Source organism: Miniopterus schreibersii, assembly GCF_964146895.1.
Source record: "Miniopterus schreibersii genome assembly, chromosome: 3".
NCBI lineage: Eukaryota > Metazoa > Chordata > Mammalia > Chiroptera > Miniopteridae > Miniopterus > Miniopterus schreibersii.
This window is the reverse complement of record NC_138103.1, coordinates 97511378-97532508: the sequence shown is the minus strand read 5'-3', so window position 1 is coordinate 97532508 and position 21131 is coordinate 97511378. Positions and strand designations below refer to the sequence as shown.

At 48.1% G+C, this 21131-nt stretch overlaps 1 protein-coding gene across 3 annotated transcripts in view; it reads right to left on the bottom strand.

The window, feature by feature from the left end:
• The window catches only part of OSMR (oncostatin M receptor), a 39997-nt gene extending 26633 nt beyond the window's left edge, over nucleotides 1–13364 (bottom strand). For 2 of the 3 annotated variants that reach the window (XM_081132535.1, XM_081132536.1), the window contains exons 1-2: nucleotides 7413–7493; nucleotides 3558–3643 (exon numbers count right to left, since the gene is read on the bottom strand). In XM_081132535.1, the coding sequence (XP_080988661.1) occupies nucleotides 3558–3643; nucleotides 7413–7429 (103 nt within the window). In that variant the 5' untranslated portion in view covers nucleotides 7430–7493. Of the gene's footprint in view, nucleotides 1–3557; nucleotides 3644–7412; nucleotides 7494–13231 lie in introns of those variants that run through there. The other variant, XM_081132537.1, reaches the window with a different exon arrangement.
• Between the last annotated feature and the right edge of the window lie 7767 nt (nucleotides 13365–21131).

Below are 21131 nucleotides of genomic sequence, written 5' to 3'. Positions count from 1 at the left end.
GAATTCACTGAACTTTTTGGATGAGATCAGCACCAGCAACATGCTAGATATTTGGTGTGAAATAAAATAATCATGACAAGGTTCCTAGCTCAAGGAAGGAACCTATTGGATACACAACTGACTCATGAAATGAGAGAGTGCAAGTGTAGAGTGGTTGGCGATGTGACAGAGTCTGTGGAAGCGGAGATTCGACCACGGAACAGACTGCAGGGGTCAGTGGGCGTGGGAAACAGACCAGGCTGAGGATGGGCCCCGTGGCCTGAGTGCCGTCCCTGCTAACGCTTAGGGAAGAAACAAAGCACCGTCTGCACTGAGCGGGAGAGACGCACAGGCTGGGAAGGAACTGTACTGCTGACTCAGCGCGTTCCCCCGGCGGCTGCGAGGGGGTCTGAGTGAGCTGGGAATGGTGCAAAGGTACTGAAAAGACTAAGCGTATGACAGCCACCTGGTATCATCTTCTAAGCATTCATTTTTCTAACTAAAATCAGACTTGGAAAGATGAAGGAGAAGGTCCCTTGTGGACTGGGGGGGAAATGCTTTTAATCACTGTGGAGCCAACGGCACCAGAGAGAGCAGAGTGCAAGCAAAAATCACCCCACCTTTCCGAGCCCTCATTTCATGTTGCCTGTTTGTTGTTGTTGGTCTCACTTTAGATTCAAATTTCCTGAAGGACAGAGGTTGATGTTTATGCATCTTTGAATGAACTCTTGTCCCCAGCGCTTGGCACAAGGTCTTACCTATAGCACATGCTGATCTCAACTTACAGAGATCCAGGATTTCCACGAGGTCTCAAGTGCCTGACAAGCGTCTCCTCACTGACCCCTCGATGTGCCCTTCCCCCGTGGCGGCTTTGCTAAGCCCGACTGGGCACCCATCACAGACTGCTGTCTCCCCACACCCTGTGAGCTAAACAAGGGTGAGACTCGGACTTACTCAGCTCGGTGAAACCAAGACCAGTAACACACCTGTCCCGGCGCAGACACGCAGTGACTGGTTGCTGAATGAGTGAGTTAACTACCGGTACCAACTTTATTTCTGGAAACTCCAGAAAGCTACTGTATGATGCTTTGGACGAAAGGGGAAGTCCGTCGACTGACATGCTATCAGCAAGTGCGGAGTGACTCCGATACTGGACAGACCAGCCAAAATAATTTGCTCAAAAGCAATCTAGGACTTCCTTGGGAAATAGTGGGAAAGGCCAAGGTGAAGCCAGAGCGCTAAAGGGAACTTAGAGATTATTAAATCCAATCCCATTATTTTTCAGATGAGTTTCAAAAAAAGGAAGTGACTTTCCCAAAACCACACAACTCGATCAGAACCCAGGGTCTTGGCGCTTGGCCCAGTTCTTTCCATAACACTGCACTGGAGTGTTGCCAGAAGGGCAGGCCTGGGAATCAGACTGACCTGGGGTCAATCACAGCCCCTCCTTGCACCTTCCTGCCCAGTTTCTCTGTCTGGCCCCAATGCCACTTAAGGAAATAAACCACGGTTCATTCATTCGTAGGAACAGGACAAAAGGCAGCCAGCCATCTAATGTTATTTCTAGAAGAATATTTAACATCAAAGTTAAAAACTCTCATTGTATGTTGTATTAATTGTCTCAATAAGTATATATTAAAGTATGTATACTTAATTAAAGTATACAGGGGTGGGCAAAAGTAGGTTTACAGTTGTGAGTACGTGAAAGCTTACCCTTATATTATTATTTATCATTGTTATATATTTTTCCATACGAACTGTAAGCCTTCCTTTGCCTATCCTGTATATAGTATGTTTTCTCAGTATATATACTTATGCTATGTGTAATATATACTTTATACTATATGTGCTTCAATAAGTATATATTTATCATAACTATATACTCTCTAATAAGTATATATGTACACACACACATATACACTAAAATATAACTACTCCCAGTACATCTAGTATAATTTCACTTCTACAAAAAAGTCGACACAATACATCTCTATTGCTGTCTATATGTACATACACACGAGAGACTGGAAGAAAATACATCCAGAGGCTACGGTCTCGGTCTCCGGCTGATGGAGACATGCGCCCCGGCTAACCGCGTGCGCCCAGGCCCTGCCTCCCTGGTCGGAGAGGCTGGCTTATCGGAAATGGTGTCGCCCACCTGAGCCTCAGGTGTCCCACGGGGACACTGAGGGAGGATCGCTGGTTTCAGTGGGGAGGTTTAGTAGGTACTTGGTCAGATGCAGCCGACACTGAGGGGAGAAATCCAAGCGGCGCAGGCGAGCGCGAACAGTGGCCTCCCCGCAGCGAAGGCCGGGCGCAGGCACAGGCCGGCTGCGGGAAGCCAGGCGAACGCGTCTGGTCTGGAGGAGGCGTGGGGGGACCTGCTCCCGGGGCACAGGTCTGGTGGCTGGGGAGGAGGCACAGGGCCAACAGCCCGCGGGTGGGATGGTGAGACTTCACGGGGGGTGAGCCGTGCCGAAAGCCTGGTTGACAGCCTGGGATGTTCTGAGCGCCTGGCGGCCACGGGCCCCTGTGTCAGGCTGAGACGTTCGTACGCACGCTGCAGAGAAATCCTCGCTCCCACCCTTCAGCTCCGGTTACGGAGACACTAACGGCCAAACTATGATTTTTAACAAGCCACAAAAGTAGCATTTTCCCACGTGCCCGGAACCTGACAAAAATAAACCCAGACCTAAAGAATATCAGACAGAAAACTGAGCTATTCTCAGAACAAAAATCTTTTTTTTTAAATTTCAAAATATATTTTCATGGAGCTTGAAGGGAAAATTGAAAAATTCTATGGATATTTCCTGCCAACGTCATTTTCATGTCTCCACGGACAGGAATTGGTAGAACTGCAGAAGGCCTGCTGCGCCTGTCCTCTCCCTTACAAAGGGGCACAGAGAAAAGTAAACACAAACACAGACAAATGTAAAGCTTTGTAAAACACAGGAGAAAGCAATGCAGACCTTATAAACCAACGGAAACTCGCTCAGGTCTAAGAATCTACCTTCAGACTGGTTCGAAGGGTAATCAAAGTACCCGTAAACATTTTAGAAGTATTGAATTCTTATTGACCTTATTTCTAAAGTTAATTATTTCAAAATACCCTCACTGGGGTAGTAGCTAAATGACAAATACTTTTTTTAAATGCACAATCAGCATTTCAGCGCTTAGCAGGACTATCTTGCAGCTGACAGCTCTCGTGGACACCGCTGAGGGACAGCACTGCTGTTCTACCTCAGCGGCCAGCCCCGGGCTGGTTCACCCCGTCTCTCCCCAACAAGGCGCAGAAGGGTCTCTTCTGGTGCTGGCCATGATCAGTGCCTCAACCATGAGGTTCTGCAGGGTTAGGTCCACTCACAAATGCCCCCATGACCAGGCGGTCAGGGTCAGAGGCGGCTTATTAAGACACGCCATCAGCATCAGAAAGGTCATGACTAAGGTAACCGCTGCTACTCACCAATTCCACACAATTTCCAAAGAAAAAAGAATTGTGCAACTTTTCTCCAAAGCAACCAATTACCTCACATTTTCTCTATGTGATTTTTTTCATTACTGTTTTCTCCACTTCTTACCTCTGCGCTGGTAAGTTCTCAAGGGCAGCAACACCAAGAGGAATGTTGCCTGAAAGACTGCCAAGGGAGCCATAGGTTCTGGTTTCCTGAAAAAAATAAACCACAAAGAAGGGAGATTGTATTTCATTTTAGCTTGGAGTGGGTTTCTTTGAGCCAACCGTGGTAGATAAAGGTGATAAAGACGCCGATTCTTTTCTCCCCCATGTATCCACGCCCCCAGGTGAGCCTAGAGTCCTGACCCAATAAGAAGAGCACGTGTCCCCAGTCCTTGTGGCTTGCTTTGGCCATAATGAGGCCAGAGTGAAGGTGTGCTGTTGGAGCCTAGGCCTAAGGAGACGTGTGTATTTCTGCTTGCTCTTTTCTGTTTCCACCTTTGGCATGAAAAGAACATATCAGGCCCAGCCAGCATGGCTCAGTGGTTGAGCATCGACCTAGGATTCAGGAGGTCGCGGTTCGATTCCCGGTCAGGGCACATTCCCGGGTTGCAGGCTCGATCCCCAGTGGGGGGAGTGCAGGGGGGCAGCCGATTGATGACTCTCTCATCATTGATGTTTCTCTCTCTCCCTCTCTCTCTCCCTCTCCCTTCCTCTCTCTCAATAAAGATATATTTTAAAACAAGAAAAGAACATTTCAGGGCTACCCCACTGGACCCAGGAGAGTGAGCTATGAGGAAGGCAGAGCCGAGGCACCCCGAGGGCCAGGCAGCTCAGCAGGAGGCCCCCCCCCCCCCGCCCCAGCTGGGACGCAGACCCCTCACTGCCGCCACCCCCGCTCTGAGCTGAGAGACAACTCACCCACCAGTTTCTTCAAACTGACCAGAGGTTTGAAAGGCAGAGCAGGGAATCCACAGTTAAATAAAAAACCCAACTGACGAGAAAGAGTACAAAGTCTAGTCTCAAAAGGGCTAGTCTGAACTAATTCCTTGTTAGGGACTCACCTTCCCGCTCCTTTCCTCCCTCATTAAAATCACACCTCGGAAAAGTGGCCCATTCGACCCTCAGAGGGCGTTTCATTGTTCGAAATAATTTCCGGTTTTAAACCACAGGCCACAGAGCGTCACTCATTCATCAGGTCCTCTGACCATGGGACAGACTGAGGGCCCCAGAATGAGCCCGGACGACCTCGAGAAGGCCAGTACGTTCTTAATTCAACAATAAATGCGTTAGTCAGGGGAAGCACTGAGTTTCACTTTTCTACTTCAAATCTGACTCATCACAGAGAGAAGCAAAGGAATAGTCCAAGGTCAAAATTTGCTTCTGTCTGGCCACCAGGCTCTCAGCAAACCAGAAAGTCAGTGAGCCAGACCATCCACTCCCACCGCCCACTCTCTCTAGTCTTTATAGTATTCACAGGTAAATGGGAACACAGTGAGGACAGGAAGGGGGCAAACCAAACCATCCAATGACTCTGCGGTGGTCTCACCTGCTGCAGGTGAGCAGAGCCCAATTGCAACGGAAGCAAAAGTCTGCAAACAGCAACTTTTGTTCACGTTCTTCTGAGCACTGCTCTCTGCTGCTTGTATCTGGCCCACAGGTCATTCATACCGCTCTAAAATCTATACTTACAACTTCAAACTGGCTCTCAGTACAACTGGATATAAGGCCGGGTAGGGGGACTCGTTTCAGAGAAATAGTTTATGCTGAGAATCAAAGGGCCGGCCAGGGGAAAGTGCCGAGGCGGAGTGTCTGACGGGCACCGAGCCGCGTAAATACCTTCCAGTCCCACCTGAGCCCACTGACACCACCTGGGCGCTGCAGGCGCCGCCGCCTAAGGAAATCCCGAGCCGAAAATTTAAAAGCAGAGAATTGAGGCGGTGGGCATGTAGCCTTATGTTGTCTTTCCTAAAGGCCTGTCTAAAATGTTTCTAAAAATGTGGAGTTCTAGCAAATCAAATATTTTACGTGTTGCAAAAAATAAGTTGTAGGGGTAGAGAAACATAAAACTAAAAGTTAGAAGCCACCTACCCGTCCAGGGTAACCAGAAATGAAAGAAAAGCTGTCATATGACACAATTGAAATACGTAACTATTGACACAGGACACATTTCCGAGGTCTGGGTGTGGCAGGAAAGTCTCTGGTGATCACCGGGGCAGCGCTGTCTGGACGTTCCGCCCCATCCCCAGCTCGCACGCATTGGGACTTAGCTCCAGCAGCTGTTCAGATTTGCTGTTTTTATTCTCATAGGTCTGACGTGCAGTTCTGCACATGCTGGGCAGGTGGCAACCATGACAAGGTGGTCACTGCACACAAGCAGAGTGGTGGTTCTCCCCCTGGTCTGACTGGACATCCAGCCACCACCTCAGAATCACTTGCAGAGGGGCCACGAGTCCCTGCTGTTGTCTGAAAACCTTCTGGTAAAATCGCTAACATTCACTAAAACTTGCAGAATGAGCCTCAGCAGCTGGAACACCCCAGACACGTGTGGAGCCCCCTTTGGGAAATGCCACGTGAACAGTTACCCCGACAGCACAGGGGCTCACACTGTGGGAAAAACAGACACGACAGGTTCAGAGGCAGCTGCTTGCAAGTCCCAGGCGACTGCACAACGCACGTGGCCCCTCCACACCTCTACATAACCTTCCTTGAGTTATCAATTCCGAGTGCCAGCTGCTTCCCGATGGGACCCTGACTGACACAGTGAAAACCTGGGGGCGAGGGAGCCGCCTGTGCAAAGATCCTGGGGCAGGCGAGCACTTGGCAGAGTCGAGGAAGGAGCCAGGCGCTGGAGTGAGCAGGGGGGTGAGGGATAGGAGGTGAAATCTGGGGCAGGCAGAGAGGGGAGAGTAAACGGGAGAAACATCTGAAACTGTGGCTTCTGCTCTGGGGAAGATGCAGCCACAGGGCACTTCAAGAAGAGGAACAACCTGGTCTAACTCAGGGAACAGGGAGGCCGGGGAAGAGAGGAGACTGCAGGGGTGAGAGCGGGGCAGGGAGAGCGGAGCATGGCGTCGGATGGCTCGGGGAATCTGGGCTGAGCCCCTGGGGGAGTGGAATTAGCATTCAGGGAGAAGCAGAACAGACTTAGTGGGCTGTATCGGGGCGCAATTCGTGACATGTTAAAAGTGAGATGGAGAACAGACTTCAAGGAGCTAGCTGGATACACAGTAAGGAGTTCCTGGGATGGGTCCTGGCCGGGGCATGAATTCAGGTGCCAAGACAGGGAGTGCAGACAGAAAGACAGGCCCCGGCACGGAGCTCTGGGGCCCCGCACACCCTGTTCTCCGCTCTCTCATGCAGATCTAAACAAAAACCCAGATTAGGCCCGGCTTTAGCATGGACTCAAGGGCGAGGGCTGTGTGGGGATGGGCTGGGGAGCGCCTCCAGCATCAGCTGCTCCTGCTCCCACCCAGCGGGGGTGGTTTTCCCTGGAAGCTCTGCTCCTGACCGGGACAGGCCACCGAGCTCTCTCATTCCCTCGACAGCCTCCCCTTCCCACAGCCATCCGCGAGGAGGCTGCCACTTCTGACTTTCAGAAGGAAAAGTCAGGAAACACCAAGTGGCAGAATTCAGAAAGGAGAAATCCTTCCCTGCCTCACCCGCGCTCCGTGGCCCTTCCCCAGATCTACCCTGTGTTTCTCTCTGACTTTCAGATCCCCATCACTCCCAGCCAGACTAAGGGCTGCCTGGGGTCAGAGCTGGATTTTACTCCCCACTGTCTGTCATAGTTCCAGTAAATATCTGGTAAGTGAATAATAACCTGTACCAATTGTCCCACAGTCTCTCTTTGCTTTCGGTTTTAATTACAATAGGTTTCTATTTCATCTGTGGCCGACTATGGTCTAATTTATAGTCTCTCATCGACATTCCTTCTCTGGGGGGAAATAGGGAGGAGAGAAAGGAAAAGCTACCCACTCACCTTATAGAACTTCTCATTCAAACCGCGTCTCTCTGCACAAGCAAGATGCCTTTGCCCGTCAGTACAAACATGACATCACAGTAGAACACGACTGTTGATAAGGGCACGTCGGCCCTCCCTCACCAGCACTTCTTGTCCTGTCATTACTGAATGTTTACTCCTGGGAAGTTTCCTCCCTGCAAAAATCCCCTCGAGAAGTGGCATGATCAGCCATTTGCTTCCCAAGAACGTGGGTGTGTTGCCAAACTCCTCAAACTGGCTGGGTGCCCGATGGCGTCATACCCAAATGCTGTTTGAAAGACACTGTGCAACCAGCACACCTGCGGGATGTGCGCCTCGTGAGAGAGACCGCAGTGGCGGCCCATCGTCTGTCGGAGGGTGGCATGAAACCAGGAGAGGCACGAATAAAGACTGCTACACTGATTAAATACTTTAAAAACAGCACTACAACAAACAGAGCAACAGTTTCGATGTTTAGGGCAAAGGATTACCATCCCTGCTACATAAGGAGCCCTTAGGAATCAATGAGAAAAAGACTAGCAACCCTGTAGAAAACCTGGCAAATGGCATGAATATGCAATTCATAAAAAAGAAGGAAACAGTAACCAAAAGTGAAGAAAGAAAAGCTAGACGCTACCACTAATAATTAAATAACTGCAAATTAGAACAGCAGTGGTGTGTGTGTCCGTGTGGCGTCCTATTGGAAAACTTAAAAAGGTCTTAAGATCTAGTATTGGTAAGAGTTTGAAGAAGTAGGCATTGTTACTAGAAAATATAATATAAAATATAAGTGTTCATTTTTACAAAGGAATACTATACAACTGTTAAAAAGGATGAAATAATACATGAACTGACGTGGAAGAATGTCCAAAACATACTGAATGGAAGAGCGAGTTTCAGAACAGCGTGCACAGGAAGCCGTCTGGGAGAGGAGAGTGCCTGGCGACCGCGCAGCTGTGCCCAGGGCGTCCTTCAGAACCCAGTGCAGGAGCCCAGCTGGGTCATCTGCACATTCACCCCAAGCCCAGGCCCCCGGCTGCTGCCAGTCAAGCCGAACCTTTTCCGCCCAACATGGGACTCCTCTCACCAGCAAACTTTGATGGTGGATTTCAGAGCTGAGAGTAGAGCTTGGTGTTCTAGTTAGCGGGCTCACTAACCCTCTTTTCTTAAAAAGGAGGGGGAGGGGAGAGGGAGAAAGGGGGGGTAGGGAGGGTGAAAGGAAACAACTACAACGTAGTTCTTTAGCATATAATATTAAGAGAAAGCAATTTATAATTCCTGTCAATCACACTTACCCTCGTAGGAAATACTATCACTACCAGGATAATTTTAAAATCAGTGAAAGACTATATACTCAAAGGGTGGGTGAAAGACCAGGAGCACCGACACCACCCGTGAGCCTGTTAGAAATGCAAGTATTCTGTCAGATCTTAGGGCTATGGAAGAAAGATCTGTATTTAAACAAGCTTCCCCAGTGATGCACATGCACCGTGAAGTTTGAGAAACACGACTAGACTCAATGTTTATGACGTATTTTTGTCCCCTGGGATACTATCACTCTATAATGAAAAATACTTGCTGGTTCCCGCCACGGTAATAATCCCAGCTAGTGCATACTGGATGCTACGTCTCTGCCAGGTGCTTCACTGAGTGATTCACGTACATTTATTCTCACAACAGCCCCATGGAAGGGATTCTGTTATTATCTCCATACACAGATGAGGGAGTTGAGGCTAAGAAAAGTTAAAAGTAACTTCAACACAGGATGGCATAGTTCATGCAGAACTTAAACCAGGTGAGTCATTCCCCAAGGGGCAGCACCTCCCTCATCACACTGCTTCCTCCACGCTTACAGCTCGCACTAGAATGTACATTAAGGCATAAAAGGCCACCAACAATTATAAACCTGAGAAAATCCTAAGAAAGGCTCCAACAGGATTTTAGTAACCTTGACAAGCTGTTTATAAAGTTTACATAAAAGAGAAAATGTACAAGAATCACTTCTAAAATTCTTTTGAGAAAAGTACAAATATATGCTAATAGATATAAAAAACATCCTATAAAGCTACAGCATTTAACACAGGGCGGTCCTGGCATAAAAAGAGACAAAAAAGATCAATTAAACAGAATAAAGTTCTGAAAGAGACCCTTGTATAAGTAGGAATTTATTTTACTATAAAAACAGAATTTCAAGTGAGTGGGGGGAAAAGATGGATGAATTAATAAATTCTATCAGGTTAACTGCCCAGAACTCTAGAAAAATGGTTGATGGTTATTTTTCAACTTATACAAAATTATGATATTTTAAAGAGCTAAATGTAAAAACTAAAATACTGTATTAGGAGACAGGATGATTTTGAAAATAATTTTTAGGTGAAGACGACCTTCCTAAACTAGACAAAGCACAGAAACCATGAGATTCCAGAGTTGATTACGCAGACATCTAAACTTCTGCGCAGCAAAATAGAATTAAAGTAAAAATATTATGAATAGATGAGCAAAATGTGGCAAAGACACAGAACGGAATATTCTTCAGCCTGAAAAAGGAAGAACGTCCTGATACCTGGGACACTTGGCTAAGTAAAACAAACCAGTCACAAAAAGACAAATACTGTAGGACTGCACTTAGATGAGGTGCCTCAAAGTAGCCGGCGTCGTAGAGGACTGGGGGGAAATGGGGAGTCCCTATTTACTGGGTACCGAGATTCAGTTTTGCAAGATGAAAAGAATTCTGAAAAGGGACAGTGCTGATGGCTGCACAACAGCTTGAATGCCTCACTGGGTTTCCCTCGTTTACCAGACTTGAACATTTAAGTCGAAAAAGTAACAGCCGACGCCAGGAAGGATGGGGGACACCGACGCTCACGCACTGAGTCTGAATTGGTGCCTGCGCTGTGGGCAGTGGTGCAGTTTGCAGGGTTGTATCTATCCAGTTAAAAAACGGACAAACCCTTTGATGCAAGAATCTCTCTCCCAGGATTCTGTGCCACAGAAATACTCGGGCTTACGCACAGAGATGAGTGCACCGCCCCCCCGAAGTCCTGTCGCTAATGCAGAAGCGCTTTCGCTGGCCACGAATGAGGGCAAGGGCGGCTAGAGTGTATTTCTACCTTGGGGTGCCATGTAGCCTTTACCAAAAGGCGTATTACAGACATGGGAGGGTCGCTAAGGCTTGGGAGTGAAAAAGTAAGCTGCACAATCTATAAAAAGACCTCGTTTACGTATATTAAATCATGTATATGTACATCTTATGCAAATGCATAGAGAAGAAAACAATCTTGGAATGGTAATTACCGAACACAGCGCTCGCTCTCTGTGTGGGAGTCGGCATGGTGGTACTTGCACAGTACATTCCATATACTTCTCTATTGTTTGAATGAGGAAGTATTCGGTTATTATGTGTATTTTTAAGATTTTTTTATTGATTTTTAGAGAGTAAGGGGGCGGGAATCGATGTCCTGACCAGGAATTGAACCGGCAACCTTTCAGTGCACAGGGTGATGCCCAACCAACTGAGCCACACCAGCCAGGCCTGTATTATTTTAAGACCATAAAAACAACAACAAAAAAAACACACACAGAGAACCTGGAGTAAATAAAAACTGAAAACCCGTAGAGCTAAAATGAGAAAGGAAGGCAGGCTGTGGAACCAAGGACACAGCTGTGAGAAAATGAACTCTCACTTTATGTAGCTACAAGGAAGCTTGTTTAAGGGAGGGGCATTTCTCACAAGATCCTATTTCCTTTATTTTCCCCATTTCACATATTTCTTTTTACAATCAAGGAGGACTTCCTCCCCCAGGGAAAGGAGGGCCAGGGCTCACCATTCCTGTAAGGGAGCCAGATGACACTCAGATTCCTTTCTACTCGAGCCAACTGTGCCCCAGCCCAGTTCCCACAAGGAAGGCACACCGCTTCCTCTTGTTAGATACATTTCCACCCAGTCCTTTTCCAAAACCATAATACGTAGTGGTTCCTTTTTTAAGACGAGAGGGTTATAAGGACATCAGAGACTCTGGAACACCTCTGTGCATCCCAGTAGGTGCCCCTGGTCTTTCAGATGAAAGAAAAGAGACCTGGTGTGTTAGTGTTCTTAGACACTTTTACTGGGACAACAGGAGGCAGAACTGAGACCAAGATGTAAGTCACAAGGAGGCAGGTTACTGCTGAGAGTTAGCTCTGTCCAGCAATGACATGTTAGGTGGTGAGCTCCCCGCCACTGTGGGCATTCTAACAGGACTGGATGCCACCAGGGGCGACACCGAACTGAGCATGCCCTGAAGATTCTGAATTGTAGCTGAGGTTGGAGCTCAGCGCTATGAAAGTTCCAGGAATGAGTCTGAGGCACAGCTGAGTTTGGGAGCCCCTGGCTGCTCTGACCATTTGAAGCCCTTTGGCCTCAAGGGTCTCTGAGTGAATTTGAAAGCAATCCAGGAAAGAGACAAAGCTGAACAACAACGAAACACTAACCCCGGGGGCCATGCCAAAAAGGGTCCTAAATTTAAGGCACAGATTGGGGTTAATAAGCAAACTCCAAAGTCAAATCTTGACTCTGCTGCCTGCTAACTGTGTGACCTTAGACAAGTTACCTAACCTCTCTGTTTCCTCACTGATGAGAATGATGACAACACTAGTACCTATCTCACTGGTGAAGATTACATGAGTAAGCATACGTAAAACACTTAAAATAGTACTTGGTCCCTAGTAAGCATGGACCACTGTTATTTTGCAGACAGGGACACTGCCAAATAACTCCACCCAACTCCCAAAGTCAGTTTTAGGCTTGGGAATAAGACCTCAAGTCCCTTTCCTTCTAGCCCCAATGAAATACACCACATTCACTTCTTTCCCAGCTTCTGTTTGCACTGACCCCCTACCTTTACTTCCCTTGAGCTGGGGAGTAAGTTTGTTCACAAAGGGTCTTCAAACTTGTGGGCTATCAAGCGGCCTTTCTCCGCGGCCCGTGCCTCCCACCGCATGGCAGGCAAGCAGGGTGGGTGGACGGGTGGACGGGTGGGTGGACGGGTGGGTGGACGGGTGGGTGGACGGGTGGACGGGTGGGTGGACGGGTGGGTGGACGGGTGGGTGGATGCAGGGCTCTCAGGAAATGAATCTGAGTCAGGAGCAAAGCCCTGGGCTCAGCGATTTCTGCGCCACCACTGTGGCCCTGGACAAGCTACTGCGCCCTCCATCCCCAGGGCCGTCTACACAAGGGGGCGACGGGCACTTACAAAGGCCAGGCTCCGGCTGCCCAACCGGCCAACTCCGTGCTGCATCCACGCGCGGGTCAGGAGGCGCGGGTCGGTCCCGACCAGCTTCCCGGCCGGCTCCAGCGGGGAGCCCCGCCCCCGCCAGGTGTAAACAGGGCCCGAGGGCGGGACCGCGACTCCGACCCCCGGCCGTCCGCGGGAGCGGAGAGTGGGTGGGGCGCGGGGGGGGCGCCGGGGCGACTGCGGCCCCCCTGGCGGTGCGTCGGCGGAGAGGCGTGAGTGGCTCACGGGGAAGTTTACTCCGCACCGGCGGGACCCTGGAGGAAGCGCCGCGGGCCCGGGGCGTACCCGCGGGACCCGAGGCGCGGTGGCGCCGTGGCGCGCGCTCTGGGAAGAAGCGGCCTTGGCGCGCGACGCACCAGGGGGCGGGCCCGCGACGGGCTGGAAGCGGGTCTCCCGCAGGCCGGGCCCGGAGCTGAGCGCACGCGGGGGGGCCGTCGGGCGGGAAGGGGCGGCGAGGTGGTGCGAGTCTCCCCCGCGCCGCGGGGTCCGCGCGTCGGGAGAGTAACCGAGGGCGGCGGGGCGCGGCGGGGCGGGCGCGGTACTCACCCCGCGGGTGGGCGGCAGAGGGCTCGGGGAGCCGGGCGCGTCCTCGGCGGCGCGGGCGGCGGTGCGGGTGCGGGCGCCGGTGCGGCCGCGGGTGGGGAGGCGGCCGGCGGCCGGGCTATGAATCAGCCGCGGGACGGGCGCCGAGGGGCGGGAGTTACGGGAACGCCGCGGGGGAGGGCCGAGGGCCCAGGACTTTTGCAATTTCCCGTCTTGCGGAGCACTTTTGGAACCCCTGGGACCCGCAGGAATTCGCCTCCTTTGGTCCCGGGGGAAGCCGACGGGACCTTGCGGGAGGAGGGCGGGACCCCGCGGGAGAGGCCGGGGCGGAAAGGTGGGGACGACCCCCGGGGGGGAGGCGACAGGCGCCGAGGGCCGGGGTGCGCCCGCGGGCCGCCTGCATCCCCACCTGGGCAGAGCCTGTGGCCTTCGCTCCGTGTTCAGAGAAGTAAAGGTTTGAGCTCCTGGCCCTCGATCCGTCCAGGAAAGTCGCCAACCATCCTGACGCCCGCGTTTCGCAGCCCAGCCGGGGGTGCTGCCGCATGGCCCAGTTTCCCTCTGAAAAGTGCCATCGATCTTTGAGACACACGTTTAAAATTCGGGACCTTGCACATCCCTATGCGCCCTCTCTTTACAGTTGGGGTGCACTGTGGAGAGCCACGTGGACTTTGGCGCTGGTGTGGAATCCCCGACGCCCCCGCGCTCCCCCGCAGCCCGGGACCCTCCCGGAGGACGCGTGGGCGCGCGTGGCCGGGGCTGGCTCGGGGCACTGCTGCTGGTCCCCTAAGCCCGCTCCGCCCCGGGTTTGGGGGCCCTGGATAGGATCTCTAGTGGCAGGCACTGGGGGTGGGTGGCAGGGGTCTGAGAGTGGTCAGAAGGATGGCCAGTGATGACTTCTGAATTGACTGGACGGCTCAGATTGACGTCGGAGTTACTCCAAAGGTTACTTTTCTGCTTGTCCCTGCGCTCTGCTCCCCAGTGTCACCCCAGGGAAACTTTTTCTTTTATGCCTGAATACACTTGACACCTAATGGCGCATAGTAAATATTTGATGATAATGAAGGAAAGGTCCTTTTGTCTAAATAAATGTGCGTCCTTGGCCACACCTCCCATTACTTGGGGAGTTTTAAGGAGTCCATTAGTTTAGGAATCCGCGTGGCTGTGGAAACTGTAAGACCAGGTCCCAGCCTGTTGGAAAGACTTTGTGAGTCTGAATTTCACTGAGTAAAAAAGTGTGGCTTTCTTCTTGAAAGCAATGGGTCAGAGAGGCGTCTTAGAGGCGATGAGATGCTGAGTGGAAAACACTGGGTGCAAACAATTTCTACAAAGTGAGTTTTAACTTACTTTGGGCTCCTCTTACAGCAGGAGGAAACTTACGGTGCAAAAAAAAAAAAACACAAACACTTTGGGGTTGTTGGTTGGAAACCTCAGGAGTTCCCCCAGTGAGATTAGAAACTGGCCACCAGCAGGGAGGTGACCACTCCCGATTGGTAAGTGGCAGATTTGAAAAGCAAAGGAACTTACAGAAGAGAGTGCTCTGGGCGGCCAGAGGCCTGCACATTTCCACACCCTTCCGCCAGAGTCTAATGAGTTTATGTGGAGGCCTCAATCGGGTTCAGTAAAATACACGGTCCAGATGGTCTCAGTAACATTCTTTCAAGGCAGCGTCCTTTGAAGGCTTCTGGTAAGCAAACAGTGGGACATAAAATCCAAGGTCAGGGGAGGGGAGGGGAGCCTCTGATTGCCCAAGTCCAGTTCTGGGGTCAGGTGGGAATCATGTCCTCTCGGTGACCTCCTCCAACAGGTGCCCACCTAAAATTTAACTATTGTGTGCACCATTCTAATTTCTTAACCTTGTCCCTCTCTAGAGTCCAGTTGCTATAGCACTTGTGAGTTTGTGATCATACCCTTAGGATAGTGGGTTGAATGGTGTCCTCCAAAAAATTCAGGTCCACCCAGAACCTCAGAATATGACCCTACTTGAAAATACTGGTTTTGCAGCTTTAATCAAGATAAGATGAGGTCATACTGGATTAGTCCAAGACTGCTGTCCATAGAGGAAGAGGGAAGCTTGGATGCACACACAGGAGGAAGGCTGTGTGACCACTGCTGCAGAGCCTGGAGTCATCCTGCCTCAAGCCGAGGAATGCTGGCCGCCAGTGGAAGTTAGGAGAAAGGTAGGAACACTTTCCCCCTCTGAGCCCTTAAGAAGGAACTCACCCTGCCTACACCTTGATTTCGGGCTTTAGGACTCTCGAGCTGTGAGAAAACAAATTTATGTAATTTTTAAGCCACTCCATTTGTGGTGATTTATAGCAGCGGCCCTAGCAAGGTATGTATGTGATACAGATTCCAAAGGTTGCTTTTAAAGTTGGCCTGAGAATAGCTGAGATGAAAAAGAATGAAAAGTACCAACAGTTTCTGAAACTGAAAGACCCTTCCTTGCTTAGCACGGACAAGATTATGCTGGGAAAACATATTTATTCTGCTTCCTTTGACACTCCTCCCTGATGTTCTCTCTCGCTTTCGATTTAGTGGCACAGCTCTCTCCATTTCCCCCCATTCCCCTAACTCTCTCCTCTGTCATCTTCTTGGGCTTCGTGTTCGCTACCTGCCCCTTAGATGTCGGTGTGTCCCAGGGCTCCATCCTCCGTGTCCTCAGAATCCAGAGCCCCCCGAATGACCACGTCCTGGTCCTGATTTCGGGGACCGCTTGTGCACTGATAACCCGAGATTCTTCCTCTCCATTGCAGTGATTTCCTCTGAACTCCAGACCAACTTCCCTGTACATCAGAATCAACAGGTCCAAGTTCACACCCATCACGTTTCCCCATTTGATCTATATTATGTGAATGGCCCAACCTTTAATTTAGATACCAAATCAAAAATCCTGGGAATGACCCTCGATTCATCCCCCCTCATCCTTCACCTTCCTCGGGAAACTCTCGTGTAACTGTTACAGGGGCGGCCTCAGTGGATATATCCCTACCCTGTCCAACTTCTCAGGGGAAAATAGTTCTAAAACCGGCGTTATAACATTGTATGTAACATTATATGGGTACAGATATGTCTATAGGCATAGGTGTAAGTATAGATATATGAAATCAGCTATTAAATTGTGATTTTATTTGTTCAACTACTATAAATATCTATAATTGCACATTTGGCAGCATTTGGTAACCAAACCGACGGAGTTTGAAGGAACTGGGAGTTTTCTGAAGGCAGTGGCTTCATCAGGTAGGTAGCAGATGATGACTTACAGTTACCCTCGGGGATAGGAAATCTTTTTTTTTTTTTTTTTTTGCATATTATCACATACGATACTTTAAAAATATACTTTTATGTCTTAAAACATGTGGCTGTAATTATGATTGCTGGTGATAGTGGCATTCTCTCTAAGAAGACTTAATGAAATTAAAATGTTCTCTGGCCCTGGCCGGCGTGGCTCGGTTGGTCGGGTATTGTGGCACCGAAAGGTTGCTGGTTGACTCCCAGTCGGCGCAAGTCCTGGTTTCGGACTCAGTCCCTGGTGGGGGTGTGCTGGAGGCAGGCAGTCGATGTTCCGCTCTCACATGATGTTTCTCTCTCCCTCTCCCTTCCTTTCTCTCTAAAAAGCAATAAAAATACATATTTTTAAATGTTATTTTGCATGGTGAAAAACTGAATAGGATTTCTGAAAATTTTTAAATCTAAGATACATCATAAAGCTTGATTAGTTAAGAGACATCTATCACTTCCAAATATCAAAAAAAAAAAAAGGGAGGGGGTATGTGGGAGCCAGCAGTTGCATGGAACTTGCACATTTAATAATTTCACGGGATTTCCTATAATTACTTAATGACAAATTGCTTCCCCCCCCCCCCCCGTACCTGTAAATTAGATGAGGTATAACACCATCCTTAACAGTTCTAAAGGAGTTTCTTGCTTGAAGTAGCCATTACTTGAAGATTGACCGCTGGATTGGTTGATTGATTTTACACATTTCTCCGTCTCCTAGATATTGTAACTGTGTTCCCACCTGGTTCCAGAAATCATCAGAAACCAGAAACCAGACAATGGGGGGAACTTTTTTGGCTCTTTGACTTTCTTTCTCCCCATGGGCTTTAGGGGAGGGCTGACTATGTGCTTGTTTAGATAGTGGCTTCGATTCTCTTGGCCTGTGGCTATGGGAATTAATAAATATGAGTGCAGTAGCTAATACTAAAGAATAGAACATTAATACAGTGAGGGAGGGGGAAGTGCTTTGGGGAAGAATTAGATGGAAACTTTGGGGACTTTTGAAAACCCTTTGTGAAGTTTTATCTAAAACGTTTATAGTTATATCTATATTTAGACAGCATCGCTTACAGACAGCATGTATTTGGGACTCTGAAGAGGTCATTCTGACGGTCTTGGCGTTTTAATGTGATAGTAAGTGTTTAGCACGCTTCCATTCAAGGCAATTACTGACATGGTTGAGTTTAATCTACCATTTTACTATATGTTTCGTTTTGGTTCCTCTTTTTTTGTTTTCCTTTCTTTTACATTATATAAAAACTTCTAGAATTTTATTTTAATTGGCCTTTGGTTTTCTGTTACTCCTCTGGGCAAGATTTTTAGTGTCTGCTCTATGGATTACTATATGTACCCTTAATCTCTACTGCTTCCTGGTCTTTGAATTTCCTCTGAACTTTGTTCAAATGCCAGAAACAAAGTTTACTTGAGAGAGTTACAGTAAGCTATGTCTTGGTCTTTCTGATTCCATTTGTGCTTAAATTAATTTTATCTAGATTACACTGAAAAATTCCTAAAGGCACTCACTTTCATCTTCAATCTTAGCTTCTTAAATGCAGCCTCTCTCATCCAGTTCCAGCACAAATGGCAATCACTTTGTCCCATTATCAAGTAGGATGGGACAATGCTTAGTCACCCCGGAATGGTGGGCAGGTAATTTCCACACGCCCAAGGCATTCTGTGGGGACCAGGCCAGGGATAAAGGTTTATTCAGATTCAGCACAGAATAGCCAAACTAGACTAGAATAGGGTGGAACACCCAAGGAGGAGAGAAATGCTATTAAATCAGTGTTATTAGAGCTTGTAGCAAAAATAACTGTAAGAGCTTGTCTTCCTAGAACTTACTGGAACATACCTAAAGATGAAGGTGTAAATGTTTTTAAAATGGGTAATAGACAATTTCTCTTGGAAACACCTTTCTAATACCACTACTAGAAAGGAAAAAAATTCACTCAACTAAAAGTTTAAGCTTACAAACATTCATAGGTGCAAAATTACAATACACACATACAGATGCTCATTAGGAAAGCATTGTGGGGGAGATGGTAGGAAAAAAGAACATTTTTTTTGTAATGACAACGACTAGTAACAACTTAAAGATCTTCGAATAGAAGACTGAAAACTTTTTCTGATGCATAAAACGCAAAAGAAGGAAGATTATGTGCTGCTATGGAAATATGTCCAAAATATATAATTAAGTGAAAAAAAGTAAGAACCAGAAGCGTGTATTTGGTGTGTTCATGCATCTATTTGTTGATATTTACGGGATATAGACATAACTGAGTTTTGAGCAGGATTATAAGAAATCGGTAACTGTGGTTTTTCTGGGCTGATGTGTAAAGGAGGCTTATAGTTTCATTTTAGGCCTGTCTGTGCAGATTAGGTTATTATCATGTGTTTTTTTATTTTTAAAAAATAATAATTTTAAAAATCAAAGAATGTGTTACTTGATTCAGAAAGAACCTTGTTTGTTATTTATTTTGGTTGTTATGCTCAATTTATAATCAATTATAATCTCTGTAAGGATATAGAAGAAACAAAATCAGTTGCCTCTGGGAAAGAAAACTGTGTGACTGAGGGATATAGGGGAGAGTTTCATCTATGTCCTTTTGTATTTCTTGAAATTTTATGCATATAAATACATTATTTGGTAAAAAAAATTAAAATATTCCCCCAAGGATAAAAAAATAAAATAAGACACAGATCTGAAGTGTGTGTATGCTCGGCCAAGTTTGTCAGTAGTGGGATTTTTCTAGCACGAAGAGACAGCCCTTAGGTTCCAGGTAGCCTGAGTTTGGATGCGGGCTGTGTGGCAGTAGGCTGAGTGCCGGCTCCTGGCACCTGACAAGTCTTAGAAGTTGGCTTCATAGAGCTGGGAAAACAAGAGCCCCTAACGCACAGGGGCTGGTGGGGACACGGACCCTCCCACAGGGAGGAGGGAGCCCTTGTCCCAGGCCAGATGAGCTCGGCCTCATGGGTCATCCTCCAGACACTTCTGCTTATCTCTTTACACACTTATTTTTTTAAAAGTAGCTTCCTGCAGAAAACTATCAAATCATACCAAAATATAAAATCATACCAAACAGAAAATAGCCATCTGCTTATTTAAAATAGGGGGCAAAACCAACCTAACAGATCACCTGAAACCAGAGCCGACACTTAAAATTCCTCTCTAAGTTGTTACAGACTGTGCTTGTGAAGTTTGCTAGGAGGTTTTCTTAATCGGCACAGGGCAGCTCTGCCCTAGTGCTTGATTCTTCCTCGCAGCAGAGATGCCGGTCACATCCCCGCCCTACACCTTGTGGTCAACATCAGGCATTAGATTTACTCCTTTGGAAGGAGAAGCCAAGTCTGAAACTTACTCTTATCAATTGCGACACTTGCCGAATGGCACACGTTCTGCTGAACAGGGCAAGTGAGCAACCAGGCCGCCCCGTCGGGGGGTTAACCTAAGCAGACGGCCGGCATGTGGACAGGCTCACCCGGGAACCAGCCTGTCCTCTAAGAAGAGGCTGACGCTGGCCAGGGTGCTTAGGTGTTCCAATAGGAAAGGACTACGTGGAAACCACATTTCTTTTATACAGGGAAACTTTATGGATTAATATATATATAGTTATTTAATATCCATATTGAGCAGAGACTATTGACAGGATTGGAACAGACACAATACAGGAGCTCATTAAAAATGTTTGTTCAATATGTATTTTTTTAAGAGTTTTATTTTTTCATTTTTAAAATTGATTTTAGAGAGAGGAAGGGAGAAAGAGAAACATCAGTGTGGGAGAGAAACAGGTATCACACAGGGATCAAACCTGCAACCCGAGCATGTACCCTGATTAGGAATCAAACCCACCACCCTTCGGTGTATGGGACAATGCTCAGGCCAACTGAGCCACACCGGCCAGAGCTCAATATGTATTTTTAATTCATCATGTTAGTAAAATCGACAAGATTGCTCATGTTCAGTGTTAATGAGGGTGTGGCTGCACAGGTAATCCCCAAATGCTGTTGATAAGAGTATAAATTAGTCAGACTTCGTATTAGTGTGGCTGAAAAAGGAGCCACACACTCAACCTGACAAGCTCAGGGGAGGCCAGCAGGGCAAGTCCTGCAAACTCAGACTCAGAGTTCCTAACGAAAAGCAAGTCAGGGCAGGTCGTCGAGCCCTAGGCCTGTAGCTTCCTTGACAAAGGTCAGTCTTTACCGTAACTGAGTCTGTCTGTTGTCTTTTTGCATCTGAGAAAACATAGTTTGAAATGTCAGAGTCATCTTATTTTCCAGACCCCTCAGGGCACGACCTCAGCACCAGAGCCAGGAGCCCACAGAACCCCTCATTTTTATCTTGCTCCCCACGTGCCATGTCTGTGTGCTATAAATGTTTATTATTAACTGTCCTGTACCCTCCAGTGTAAATGAGTATGTGCCTCTCCATTTTACTCTTTACCCAGTCCCAGAGATTTCCCCGCTTTGCGCTCTCCCGCCTCCCTAATCTACCACCAGTGGATTTCATGTAAACCGCCTCATGTCTCCTTACATCACGATCGAGTGGGACTCATTCCAGGGGCACAAGGGTGGTTCAACACGCAAATCGATCAGTGCGATACACCACAGTAACAAAATAAAGCACAAA